This window comes from Erpetoichthys calabaricus, chromosome 16, assembly GCF_900747795.2.
Source record: "Erpetoichthys calabaricus chromosome 16, fErpCal1.3, whole genome shotgun sequence".
Classification (NCBI taxonomy): domain Eukaryota; kingdom Metazoa; phylum Chordata; class Cladistia; order Polypteriformes; family Polypteridae; genus Erpetoichthys; species Erpetoichthys calabaricus.
The window spans coordinates 43,805,102-43,819,418 of NC_041409.2; the positions used below are offsets into that span (position 1 = coordinate 43,805,102).

Genomic DNA, 14,317 nt, shown 5'->3' on the forward strand with positions numbered 1-14,317 from the left:
TTTAATACCTGGAAAAGTTTTGGGATTAAAATGCTCAGAGATCTTTATATAGACAACATATTTACATCTTTTGAACAATTACGTTCAAAATTTAACCTCCCAGCTACACATTTCTTTTACTATCTTCAAATTAGAAATTTTGTTAAACAGAAATTGCCCGATTTCCCCCACCTTGCACCCTCCACAATGCTGGAAAAAAATACTGCTCAATTCCGAGGAAACAAACACTATTTCCGCAATATATAAAATCTTATTAGAGTCCCTACCTTTCAAAGATCCAAGAGGACATTGGGAAGAAGATCTCTTAATCAATATATCAGAAAAGGAGTGGAAGGTGGCAAAGCAGAGAATTCACTCGAGTTCTATATGCGCAAAGCATAGAATTATTCAACTAAAAATTATATATCGAGCTCATCTGTCTCGCTTAAAACTGTCCAAAATGTTTCCAGGCCAGGATCCAACCTGCGAGCGCTGCAACCAAGCTCCTGCCTCACTGGGTCACATGTTCTGGGCCTGCACCAAACTAACATCATTTTGGACAAAAATTTTTAAGTGCCTCTCAGACAGCCTTAGTATCACAATCCCTCCTAACCCACTAACAGCTGTGTTTGGTGTCCTTCCAGATGGACTTGAATTGGAGAAGGACAAACAAACGGTGATTGCATTCACTACACTCTTGGCACGCAGACTTATTTTGTTAAATTGGAAGAATCCTAATTCTCCTCTTATAAGTCAGTGGGAAACTGATGTTTTATATTATTTGAAATTGGAAAAAATCAAATTTTCAGTTAGAGGATCTGTACAAAATTTTTTCAAAACTTGGCAGGATTTAATCAATATTATTTTAATATAGATATTTACTTCTCCCCTTCTTTTGTCTAATGTTGCCTTATTAAAAAGCTTAAAGCAATTTTCCTTTAGCTAAGCTCTCCTTCTCAGGGGTGGGGTTTGATTTGTCTTCAAATTTGTTGGGTTATAAATTGATCTGTTTGTATGGAATGATTACAATGAAAATTAATAAAATAAAAATATTAAACTTGAAAATGTAGTTTACTCAAAACCACTCCAGTAGTGCTCAATGCATCTTTATTTCTTAAAACGTTAATGTTTTACTGTGTAATAACTTATAGACGGGGGGTGGCACGGTGGCGCAGTGGGTAGCGCTGCTGCCTCGCAGTTGGGAGATCTGGGGACCCGGGTTCACTTCCCGGGTCCTCCCTGCGTGGAGTTTGCATGTTCTCCCCGTGTCTGCGTGGGTTTCCTCCGGGCACTCCGGTTTCCTCCCACAGTCCAAAGACATGCAGGTTAGGTGGATTGGAGATTCTAAATTGGCCCTAGTGTGTGCTTGGTGTGTGGGTGTGTTTGTGTGTGTCCTGCGGTGGGTTGGCACCCTGCCCGGGATTGGTTTCCTGCCTTGTGCCCTGTGTTGGCTGGGATTGGCTCCAACAGACCCCCGTGACCCTGTGTTCGGATTCAGCGGGTTGGAAAATGGATGGATGGATGGATAACTTATAGACTACATTTTATTTTTTTCCCTTGCACCCAATGAGCGAAGCCACTGGGTAATCAGCTAGTAACTCATAAAGCAGAGAAAGCACATCATACAATTACACAAAAAATAAGGAAGCAACAGAAAAAATAGGAAAAAAAAACAAGCAGCTGTCCAAAAATTTAATAAATTCAAAAAACTATGCAAGGTAGTCAAGAACACAAAGGTTGTCGCAATGATAAGGCACCCGATGTTATGCAAAATGGATTTGTCTGTGTTTTGAATGCATACTTCTCTCATCATGTTACACATATTGTAAGTTAAAACACAATGGTGGATGGAGCAGACGAAGCCAGAAGACAAATCCAGAATTTGTGATTTGTTTAATTGATCTACAGCCATACAAAGATGTCCACCAACCCCAACGTGAGTGCAACTAGTGCCATTCACCTTCTCCCATACAGCTCGGAAAGTACTCATGTTGTATAATCTGGCAATTGTTACTGACTATGGCATTAATAATTTATATTTCAAGAAATTTTCTTTTATGCAAGATGAATTAATCATTTATAACTTGCTTTTGTACACAAATTATACTTATGAGATCACCATACAGAACCTTGCTACATCACAGATGGTTTGTATAATGCATTTGTATACAACGGTGTCTCCCTACGTTACATACTGATCATAATTAAGCCATAGCATTGATTTTAAATACAAAATACAGGAGCTAAGTTAGGGCTGAGTGATATGGCCTAAAAGTAAAATCTTAAAAAAAAATTACACACTATTCAAATATACTTTGTTATTTAACAGTAAAAAAAACACAACGTTTAAGAATATCCCCCATATTTTTTAATGGCTTCTTTGTAAAAAAAACGAATGTACAAGAAGTGGCTTTACCTTGCAATTGTTTTCATGGATAAAATGTAAAAGATTCATTTTCCCAAAGGTAAAATAAAGTGTAAACCCTATTTAATAAATTTCAATAAATAAATAAAGTGCCTCTGGACAAAAATGTCTTATATCCCTGAAGAAAGATGTTTCTAGACAAAATCACATGTGAGGTGCTTTTAATGTCCTTTAAAGTTGTTTTACAGGTTTTGTGCAAGGAATAAAAGCCTGTCTATTGTCTCTGGAGCACACATCTCCCAAACTAAAGACCCTCTCTGGTTGCAACTCGTATTACAGGTGGAACACTATTTCTTGGCCAGATTACTGAACTTTGGAATGTTTGCTTTGTGGCGCCTTCACCACTGTAGTAGATTGCTGTCACTGTCAGGGAAAATGATGCTGCCATTAGCTTGCATATCTCACAGAGCTACTCCCTTCTCTCACTCAGCTGCAGGCCTCTGACAAAGATGCTGGTATAAGTTTGTTGTGCTGCTACCTTTAGTTGCCACAGACTTTGGACAGATTTTACAATAGATAGTGGTTTGTTTGATGTCAGACTTTGTACTGCAGGTTCTAGAGAAAAGTTCCTCAATTTTTAAGGCATGTGTCTCCTTGTTTGTGTGTGATGTTTTGACAGAGATAGGATCAACTGTGCTTTAATTGTCCAAGGTTAAGTTAATCAATATTTTCATTTTTACACATCACCCAAAACAAAAAATTAGAAAAACTGATAAAGTCGAGGGTGGCATGCTGGCGCAGTGGTAGTGCTGCTGCCTCACAGTAAGAAGACCTGGGTTCGCTTCCCGGATCCTCCCTGCGTGGAGCTTGCATGTTCTCCCCATGTCTTCGTGGGTTTCCTCCCACAGTCCAAAGACATGCAGGTTAGGTGGACTGGTGATTCTAAATTGGCCCTAGTGTGTGCTTGGTGTGTGTGTGTGTGTCCTGCGGTGGGTTAGCGCCCTGCCCGGGATTGGTTCCTGCCTTGCGCCCTGTGTTGGCTGGAATTGGCTCCAGCAGACCCCTGTGTTCAGAGTCAGCGGGTTGGACAATGGATGGATGGATGGATGGATGGATAAAATCGATTTGTTGTCCAGCTCCAGCATAAAATGAAAATTGAAGGAATTCATTTGTTATCTAAAGAAGAAAATTCAACAGCTATGCAACAGTGAAATTTATATGTACAGTGTTAATAGAAAAGAAGCCTGACAGTCCACTGAAACAGTACTGCCCAACATGGTCCTGAACTGATCCTTTTCCAAGGATCTTCATCAGCCCATACCTGCAACAATAAACCTGTCCCAGAATCATAGTCCACTAATAAATGTCAATTTATTCTGCAGCCTCTCCTGACCTGAACCTGTATGTTTATCTTTAGACTGACAATCAGAATAGCTATTCTTAAATTTGTACTTGTTTTAAAACAGCAGTTTTCAATTATCATAGGGCAACATATTTCACATATGTGCAGCAAAAGGCAACGTGAAATTTGTGATCATTCCATTTCAACCTCCATGTAGGACTGTAAAGGTTTCAATCATGAAATCAAAAGGAAAAACTGCTCCCACCTCTCTGTTCTAGGAAAACAGATACAACAGTTTTTGCAAGGGATGCATTTAACTGCCAGGGATTAGATTCAGTTGAAATAATACTGGATACGTATTTCATGCCACCTTTCACAAGAAGACACGAGGAGTGAGAATGTTGATACACTGGGTAATTTTAATTTTGTATTAGACCCTGCGTTAGATCAGTCAAGTGCAGCTGCTACAACATCATCCAAAACCACTGCAGTAATCTTACATTTCATGAAAGATCACAAACTCTTGTAACCACATAGATTCCTTAACCTTTACTTGCAATATTCTTTCTTTTCAGCAGCAGAACAGTTATTCATGACTTCATTCTTCCCTTATTAATAGCAATTATTTGTCCTTTATTATGTCTTGAAAATATGATTCACTTGTTATCTTGGATCCTTTAATTTTAGGAGATGATGACTCTATTAAATTTATTTCCAGTCAAAATAATTTGTTTACAGACACCAATGCAACTGCAGTTAGATCTGCGATAACACTTTGGAGACATTGAAAACATATTTTGTGGGACACAATAGTTCGTGTCTTATAAAAATAAATTGAAATTTACACAAAAATCAGAATTAAACTACCATGACTTTTTCTGCACAGTTAAAGTATATTGGTGTTATAGATACAAGGATTTTTAAAGATCCTTTAAACTCAATTTTTGCAGTTTCATGGAAAGCACTAAGCAAGATGTTAATTGGTGATCAGCTCTTCAGCTTTCTCTAGTGGACATGATCTGTTTCAGAGCATTAGTATTTTTATTAACAAATCAGTTTTTAGAAATTTAGTTTGACTTTGTTATAAATATTTGTATGAGAGGCAAAAAGATTAAATGTTACAATAACAATACTACAAAGACTGAAAACAGATGGTGGAGTGGCAGCTTTAATACTGGGTTATGAACATTTGTAATTTGAGACAATGGGAAGAATGAGAAAGTATTGAAAACACTACTTGGTTAGATCTGGAAAAAATGTAGTGTAAAAACTCCTTGTATGCTCTGTTCTATGCTGCAGTCATCAATAATTATTGAAAATTTTCCTAGTTATTAGATTGTGTTTTGTACAAAATGTAGAAAAAACACTTCAAAGAAATACTGTTGTCTACTGCTCCACTGCAAAAATAACTTTTCAATTCATTCCTACCTCAATTACAAAGTATTTAATTCATGAAAGTCATTTGGTATCTCACCCTTTAATTCTGTTTTAAATACTGAATTCCCATAACATCTATTTTTCTATTTTCAAGTTAGGAGCTTTATAAAAAAGAATATGCCAAACTTTCTTAATCCTCCATCAAGGCTTACAGTCCAAAAATATTTTAATTAGTAATAACTAAAATATTGGTAGAATTCTCAGACTACAGTATATCAATTAATGTCATGGTTCTCACCACTAGTCAACATTAAGAAACACTGCGAAAGAGATTCCTCTGTCAATATTTGAAGCAAGGAGTTAAATTCAATAATTCAGAATATTTGCTCTTCATCAATTTGTGCAGAAAATGCTCTAATTCATTTGAAGATTGTACATTGAAAACACTTTTCTGCAGATTAAAACAATCTAAAATAAATCAGTGATTGGATCCTAATTGTGAATGATGCCAGGTACATGTGCCCTCTCTAGGTCATCTATTCTATGAATATCCTAAATTGCAATTTTTTGGGCAAAGATATTTTCTTATTTATCAGCTACTGTCAGATTTATGATTGTTGCAAATTTGGGGTCTATTTTGCATAGAATTAGACTATCTAGTGATAAAGTAACTCATTATCTGCACTACATTGTTAGTACATTAACTAATTTTGCAAAACTGAAAAATTCTGCAGTCATAAAATTCTAAATAGACCTCCTCCTAGATTATCTTCTGGCAGTACAACTTTTGTTATTATGATTATCCAGTCTGTTTATTAATTTTTCCTGAGTTAGGGTTTTTTAGTGTATAAGGAATTTGGTTTCAATTAAATTTTTTTTTCTTCATTATGGATTTGAAATGATGCTATTCCATCTTAGTTTTAATGGGCACTGCCATTTTCAGGGTCTGCCGGAATTATGAGGTAATCCATTGCTATGGGGTGTGGATGCAGAAGTCACATTGTGCATCATCATTGGCTTGTTGGTACATAAACAAGAATTACACATTTTTGCTCACCAAATTTGTTGATATTGTTATTCATTTTTTGTTTTGGCTTTAACTGGAACGCCTTTCCTTTGGCACTGGGACCACATAGGATGTTTTCCAGAGTTGGGGAACCTTCTGCAAATTCAGGAAAAAGGAGAATGGGCGCTGAAGGACCCCACAGAGCTAGCACATGTTTTCTGAACCCTGGGGATAATTCCATCTGGCCCTGAAATCTTGGTTATGCAGTTTCCCCAGCTCTCTCAACACTTGATCAGCAGAGACACACAGTTCAAGGAGTGAAGGGGAGCTGGAGGCCACAGATGTGATGTTATTATTAGGGAAGTTCATACAGGGTGCAGATGGCAATTTGGATTCTGGAACTTACTCAGATTGCACACAGAAGCTAGTAGTGTTGGGGGACAGCTGTACTGACAAGAGTCAAACCTGTTAAAGAGTTGGTTCAGTTTATTAGCTCGGTTCCTGTTCCCTTCCTCTGCGTGATTTACAGACTGCTTGGAGCCAGTGATAGTCTTCACCCCATTTTGCACTTCTTCCATGTTGTTTCATTGTTACTTGTGCTCAACTTTGTCTCTGTAGTGGGCTTTCCCCTCACAAAGCTGCGTCTTCATTTCTGGCTGCACCCACTTGATTTCATCCTTATCTACAGACTTGAATGCTCTCCTTCAAATTCATTAGGGCTTTCAAGTCTTTTGTGATCCATGGCTTGTTGTTGGGAAAACAATGCACTGCCTTTGTAGGGACTGTGTTATCCACACAAAACTGGATATACAGTAGTTTGTGATACTGTGGCTCAGTTCCTCAATGTCCTGGCCGTGAGACTCACAAAGCAAATCCCGGACAGTGTTTAACCAGGGAGTTCAAAGCATCCTGCCATCTCTACAACTACACATCATCACAGATGCTAAACAAAATGTAATTTTATGGCAGGTCTTGGAGTGCCACTTTGGATGGAGGACTTTTTAACTAATTGTCTTCATTTTTTGTCAGTTCTCACTTTCAATCATCTCATTTCCCAGTAATAAGTTGGTCAAAAACTCGTACAATCCCAGACAGTACTTAAAGATTCTTATTGTTTGCCCACTCTTTGTATCATATGTGCTTACTCTCCTGACATTCTAAGCTCTTTCTTCATTTGATTTCCTATAAGTAGAAGCCAGTAAATAATGAGGTGGAAATGAAAAGGCTGAAAATATCTACTCAGTTAACCCAGTACTCTTATCAAATAAAGAAAAACGTTTTAGAAAAAAAATGAAAAAATAAAATACATTAATGGATTCTTATAAATTTTGGTAATTTCTTTCAAGATATTAAACAGTGCAGGTAGGAATTTCTGTCATAAGAGATAAAAACAGATTGTATCATGAAAGCTATCCAATCGGTAGCGATTGTGGCACTCTGGGACCAGAGCTGAATACTTTAGATTCCAATCACGCTCATGGGATGGATCCCTGTATTTGTAGTGGATGGTGTATATTTTTGTTCATACAGTATAACAGTTTTTAAAATAATTATTTCAGTCATTAAATGTAAATCATTTTCATTTTATTTATCTATAACACAGAACAAATAATACAGAATGAGGTCAAAGAAGAAGTACCTGGCATACAGATGACTGAGGTGAGAAAGCTAATATTCATTAATTTCAATACTTGTTTAATTCAAGTTTATAGAACATATTGTGTATACATGCATTGACTGTGGCAATATTCTGACTCAATAATAATAATAATAATAATAATAATAATTAATAATAATTCATTACATTTATATAGCGCTTTTCTCAAGACTCTTGATCTGTGAGCCAGCAGTGCTAGCTTATGCACCACTCAGAATGGTGACATATGATGTGTACTTTTTAGATTAAGAAAGAAAGAAAGAAAGAAAGAAAGAAAGAAAGAAAGAAAGAAAGAAAGAAAGAAAGAAAGAAAGAAAGAAAGAAAGAAAGAAAGAAAGAAAGAAAGAAAGAAAGAAAGAAAGAGAAAGAAAATTGCAATATTAACAAGAACTGTGATTAGAAAGAAAAAGGAAGCAGGGTATATCCAGGGACTTTTGGTTCTTTATACAAGGTGTGCCTCACTTTAACTCCAGAAATGCATGTATCGGTGTTTGTTTGTACGGACTGATGCCTGATAAGTTTGTTCTGAGTAAGATCCTGTGCTTTGAATGTTCCCTATACAGGTAAATTCAGAAATAACAACAGTGTATGACACGGTGAAAAACTACAGCAAACATCCTGACATTAATGACGAACCTTCATCTTCATTAGATTCTCCGACTTCCATTTCACTGTATGCTACAGTTCAGCGGCCTCAACACATAACAAACATGTCTGAATCAGCAAATAATAAGTTCAATAAATAAGATGCTGAGCTTGGGACAATGCAAATATGTCAAAGTTTTTGGTTTTAAAAGAAGCCTTGGTTTGGATTGTTGATTATATTTCATTGTTGGATTCTTTTGAATAAGTCACTTTTAAATAATAAAAGTATGTAAAATATCTAATTTTGACGTTTCTATTGATAACATGATGCCATTTCCATGAAAAATTGTAAACTGTAGTCTGTGAATGTTGTGGATTTGTTAATGATAACATTATTAAGTAAGAAGAAAACATACCCATTGTGGAAAATTGGGGGTGTTCTTCAGTTGTTCCAGATCTTAGCGTCTGCTAAATGATGTAAATGTAATGTCAAGGAGGCCAACACTCTCTATATTCTGTTTTCAATCTTAAAATAAACTAAGGGTAATTACAGGAATGTCACACAAGTACAAAATGAACAGGAAGAAAGAAATGACTCTGGGCTCTGATGCATACCTGGGTGATTGCTCTGTCTGGCATGTGAGTTCTCTAGTCCATTTTTCTGCCAAAACAACACAGCCAAGTTCTGCTCCCTCACCTTCCATACCCTGACCTCTCTGCTTCCCAACAGTTGAGCCCTTACCTCAGGCTCCACTCTTGACTCTGGGGTAAAGTCCGGAATGACCAGGTTTAAGAAAGCTGCTGGGAATAACTTCTGGGAACAACCCTGACTCTCTTGTTAAAATGTACATGACTTGTTTAAATATTTTTAGAAAATAGAATACCTTTCTTGTGTTTAATCAAAAAACAACTTATATAATCAACAAGCAAAAAAGAAAGTGGTCATCCTATTGGTGCAGTTTGTACAAGGAATTTCATTAGCTGTACATATGTAAATAATAATGTGGACCATTAACAAGTATGCATATTTTAACTATAGACTAATGTGGTGTTGATACTGTAAAATTACTGTAATAAAATTACTGTACTGTAATAAAAAGAAGAGTTGGGGCACCAGACAGTGTTCCCTATTTAATGTCCTGGTTGTTGTGCACAGATAAGCAAGAATTACAAAATGAAATGATATCATTCATGAAGTGGAAATGTTGTTTTCCTGGCAAACATCTGTCTCCTCCAAGCTCTGGTCAACAAAGGCAAAGTCTCCTTGGGTCAGGTGGTATTTGATTGGGTAGAGGTGGGGTAGTTGTGGCTCCAGCCAGAAGTGGCATCATGGATCCTCGAGACAGTTCTCTTTCATTCTGAGGCAAACAGAAAGAGTGTTAATTTAAGTGGTACATCCGAAGTCTTCCCCATAGTTTTTTTCAATCCCATACCCAGAGTGCTTGTGTGTCTGACAATACAGTTCTCAGTTTATGGCTGTGATCAGGACTAGCCTTTGGAATTCCTGGGGTTATCCTCCTGTAATTCTCTATTGCAGTAACAGGTGCCCTTGCAGTTCTTTCAGAGAGTTTACACCAATGCAGGCAAAAGTCATTAAACTGTGAGATGTTCATCAACTGTTTCATCAAAACCTGAACATTAATCAAAAGTTCTTGTCCAAGTTATTGCTAGAGATTTCTTATACTAAAGATATTTGGAACACACAGGATCACACTATAAGATTTTGTAAATGAACTCTACAATCCTGGACACTGGATAGCATGCATAAATTGTCACAATGATGATATCACATTCCAGGACATGCACTTAGTTACCTGTAATCTGGTTGTAATAGTAGATTTCACTGAGTGGCAGAACTTACAAAAAAATGGTGATGTATAGAATTTCAAAACATAACATTAGTTGAAATGAAACAAGTGAAAACAACATGCAAACAACTATCTTATGAGATTCCATGACATTCACAACCTTGGCACTTGGAACTATTGTCCAAAAAAGATGTAGTCATCCCAAGAAAATTATTAAAGTTTAATAAATCTTGCCCACTTGAACTTCAGACCAGCGTAACACTAGAATTACCAAAGCCTACGAAAAAAATGCTCTTATGGTTAATATTATACAATAAAAATATGCATTTGATTTGTGTCTGTAACAGCCGGTGTAAATTTATAGTACTTGTAAAAGTTAGCATTTTTTTTTTTTTACTTTTATTCTTTCAGTCACGATCATGATACAACATCCACCCCCTTCCCCAGATCTGACGTTGTTACTTTTTATTTGAAACTGGGAATAACTGTAGATGTGAGTGATTTTTTGAGACAATGGAACTGGAAATTCTCTGATCTAGAGGGATAAAAATTGCACACAAACGCTGGTGAATCTGCCTTCTTTGTATCTCATTGTCACTTGAATTTTTTTTATTCAGTTTTATTGAGTGTTCCTACTCACACTGAATTAGTATGCACCTTATGGTCCATGATGTCAAAGCCACACTTACAAAAAACAGAGACATAGGTATGTATAATGTTTGGAATAAGTCATTTTATGACCTGTATAGTACATTTCGGAAAACACTGTGGCACGGATGCAACATTATTCATATTGTTCATATCCATTTGCATGCCTTCTTGCGGTTGTAATCAGTGACCACGTTTGTTTTTTTCTGATCTTGCCCAATCTCCACATTTTGGTGCATGGTGGTGTTTCTTTTGTACTCCAGGACATGCAGATGAAAGAATAGTACAGAGAGGTCAGTTCTGCGCTATATGCAATCATCAAATACAAATGTTAACAGTTCCCACACACGCAAGGACCATCCTTCCTACATTTACGACATGTGTACCTGTTGTAATGTACACACTTCTCTCTATGCTGTGGTTACTATTACACAGAAGGAATGCCTGACACTGAGTTTGCTTTCCTGGGGGAAGCAGCAGTCTTGGAACAGAAGCTTGTCGATGTTGCATCCTCTTTTTCTTTTTCCGTTTCCTTTTCTTGTAAGAAGTGATGACGAAGTTCCTCTACAAGGTGAGCCATGAACACTCTTCTTTTCTCAGTGGACCCCGTGCATGCCTTGCACAGTACATGTGTGTTGATTGCTGCCAGGTCAAGCTTGTTATAGCAAAAGCAACTGGCCATCTTCTGGTGCATGATGTCAACGCAGCACTGGGGGAAAAAAGAAAGAGACAAATATGTGAGACATTTTGAAGAAATAATTTTATGATCTGAATAGTACCAATCAGAAAACATCATCGCACTAATGCAATATTATTTTTAAACGAACAGTGTCAGATTGGGTGTAAATTTATGCCAGCGCTGTTAGTTAGGGTCAAATTGGGGAGTGGGGAGGGGGGTTTGGTTGGGCAAGGGAGATCGTTTGTACTTGTGTGACAGAGAATAAAACTGAAACAAAAGCTAACTTTTACATGTACCATAAATTCACACCCGATCTGACACTGTTTTTACATAGATTGTTGTAGACACGGAACTCACACGAATATACAACTCTAGGTAGCTCACTCTCAGATAATCAAGGCTTGAACTGGGAGAACTTCTTGCCCATTCTGTGGCAGCAGGGGGGATGGTATAGCAGACTGCTTGCTGCTTGGGCTTATCGACACATTTACAAGACAAAAGATTTAAGGTGGGCCAGGTTTACGAGTTTTTTCATAGGCTTTGGTAATTCTAGTGTTAAAAGAACTAGGCAAATACAAAGTCATTTGCTCAACGTAGCAGAGAGACACACAGTATACAGAGGTTCTCTGCTGCCACCTATCACTGTAGGACATCTCCTGTCAACAACTTAAGGTATACAGTAATTCTATTTCCTTGTCCTGGGGTTCTCATTCTCACCTGCTTCTGATGTGGCACTTGAAGACACTGCTTTACTGCCAAGCTGTTTTTCTGTCTTTGTAAAAGTCATCCCAGATAAAGGAGCATTGTAATTATTACATGGAAAGATTTTGTCTTCAAATTGGACGGCCCAGCACAGGCTCTAATATAGAGTGCTCAGGGCGGGATGAACTGCTAGTTGGCTGAGGTCTCCAGGACTGTGACTGTGTCTGGCTTTGTTTTTGACTTTCTTTCTTACAGTATTCCTCTCCTCCGTTGTCAGTAGGCCATGGTTCATTGGTTAATTAATGGACAGGTAGTGTTGGCTTCCATTCGTGTGGAAAAGTTTGTTTTATTTTGTGTGTGTTTTAACAAATAAATAATTTTGTATGTATTAATTCTGTATTTAATAATTGTGTTTTCCCTGAGAATTTGAAACAGCACCTGCACTCAGTGAAGCATGTGTGAGGGATTGCCGGCCATATATTCCGGCCAACACCTCCAAGCCGCCGGATGGAGCTCTACCTGCAACATAGGGATGCCCCAAGTTCCAGCAGGGCATCATGGACTATGGAGTTTTAATACACAGCCCTGCTGGATAACGTTGGGGCCGCCAGGAGTCGCTGCAGGGAGGCTCACAGGGTGCTACGTGCCCTATAACCCGGAAGTGCGTCATAAACACATGACCAGAAGGAACAACGTGCTTCCGGGGTGAAGAAGTGGAATTTTTATATGACCTGGAAGTGTTCCTAGTCACGTGGACAGAGAGGGCGAAACACTTCCAGGTCAAGGACTATAAAAGGACTATGGGTAATCCCAGATGTCGAGCTGAGCTGGGTGGAAGGGCGGCAACGCGTCTGAGAGAGGAGGATTGGTTATTATAGAGTATTGATTATTGATTGTATGAGTAGTGTGGAGTGGAGGGTGCTTTGCGCACATTATTATAAAATAAATAATAATTGGAATTTTACCCGGTGTTTGGAGTGGTACCTGAGGGTTCAAGAGGTCGATAGGGGCCTCAACTACGACACATGTTATATAGAAATTAATTGAATTGGTGACAGCACTTCTAAACTGGCAGGGTTGTACATATGACTACCATCCATTCAGAGATACGACAATCCCACTTTTGCCCTGTTAGTGCTTTCAGCTGCCTGAAATGCCGTAGCGCTGACTGGGCTTTCCTCAAATTTTTTTTTTTTCACTCAGGGATGGTAGAGGACAGGGCAATTTATCCTTAAATGTGATGCACCTATTGGCCGGAAAAAAACTTAATAGATTGGAAGATACACTTGGTAGTATATACTTATACTTATATTTAATCACCAAGGATGACAAAATTGAAGCAAGTTTCCATTGTTGCTTGAGAAATATTTAATTTAATACCCTGAGTATTTGTGAGATAAACATATTTTCTTGCACTGTGATAGTTTATGAAATACAGTGATATTTCTTTTATCACACCCTCTAGTACTGTTAGCAAAACCTTTACCCAATAATTGGCACACTAATAGTGACTTTTTAATATTTTTCCTCATTACATTTACTAAACAATGACAAAAATGAAGGAATATTATTTTGGTTATTTAGAATGCCGGTGTTAATCAATGTTATGTTTATAAATGAACTTGCCTAGTTGAAACATGCAGACAGAAAACGATCTTGAACCTAGGACTGACCAAAGGAGGACATTGTATCTGACTTCAAAAATCTTGTACTGAAAATGATCTGATAAGTATGAAGAAGTTCACCTAAGCGTAGTGTCCATTGGTTTGACATAATTCTTATATTCTTTACAGTTAAATTCTAGTATCAGTTGCATCAAAATTTGAACTTTGAATGTAAAAGCATAATGATTGTGAAATCTTCTCCTATAGAAGATGTTAAGATATTGTTAGCAAAAGGCATTGAGGCTATTTCTGTGCTGTACCTGGTGATAAAGCCAGATACATATTTTAAATAGGCTGTAATGTTTAAAACACAAAGCACATTGAATGTGGTGTGATTCAGTGTTCTTCCTGCCTGGAATTCAGTTATGTTCAATGTTTACAGTAGATTCAGAAAGTATTTAGACACCTTCACTTTATTCATACTTGTGTGGTAGATTTAATTTTAAATAATTCAATTTTCCATTTTTTCCCGTCAATTTATATTCAATAACTCATAGCAAACAAA

General features: G+C 37.3%; 1 protein-coding gene across 2 annotated transcripts in view; it reads left to right on the plus strand.

The window, feature by feature from the left end:
• The window catches only part of LOC114666914 (uncharacterized), a 67,449-nt gene extending 58,059 nt beyond the window's left edge, over nucleotides 1-9,390 (plus strand). For both annotated transcript variants that reach the window (XM_028821955.2, XM_051920081.1), the window contains 2 exons: nucleotides 7,673-7,728; nucleotides 8,290-9,390. In XM_028821955.2, the coding sequence (XP_028677788.1) occupies nucleotides 7,673-7,728; nucleotides 8,290-8,472 (239 nt within the window). In that variant the 3' untranslated portion in view covers nucleotides 8,473-9,390. The remainder of the gene's footprint in view (nucleotides 1-7,672; nucleotides 7,729-8,289) is intronic.
• The last annotated feature ends 4,927 nt before the right edge of the window (nucleotides 9,391-14,317 follow it).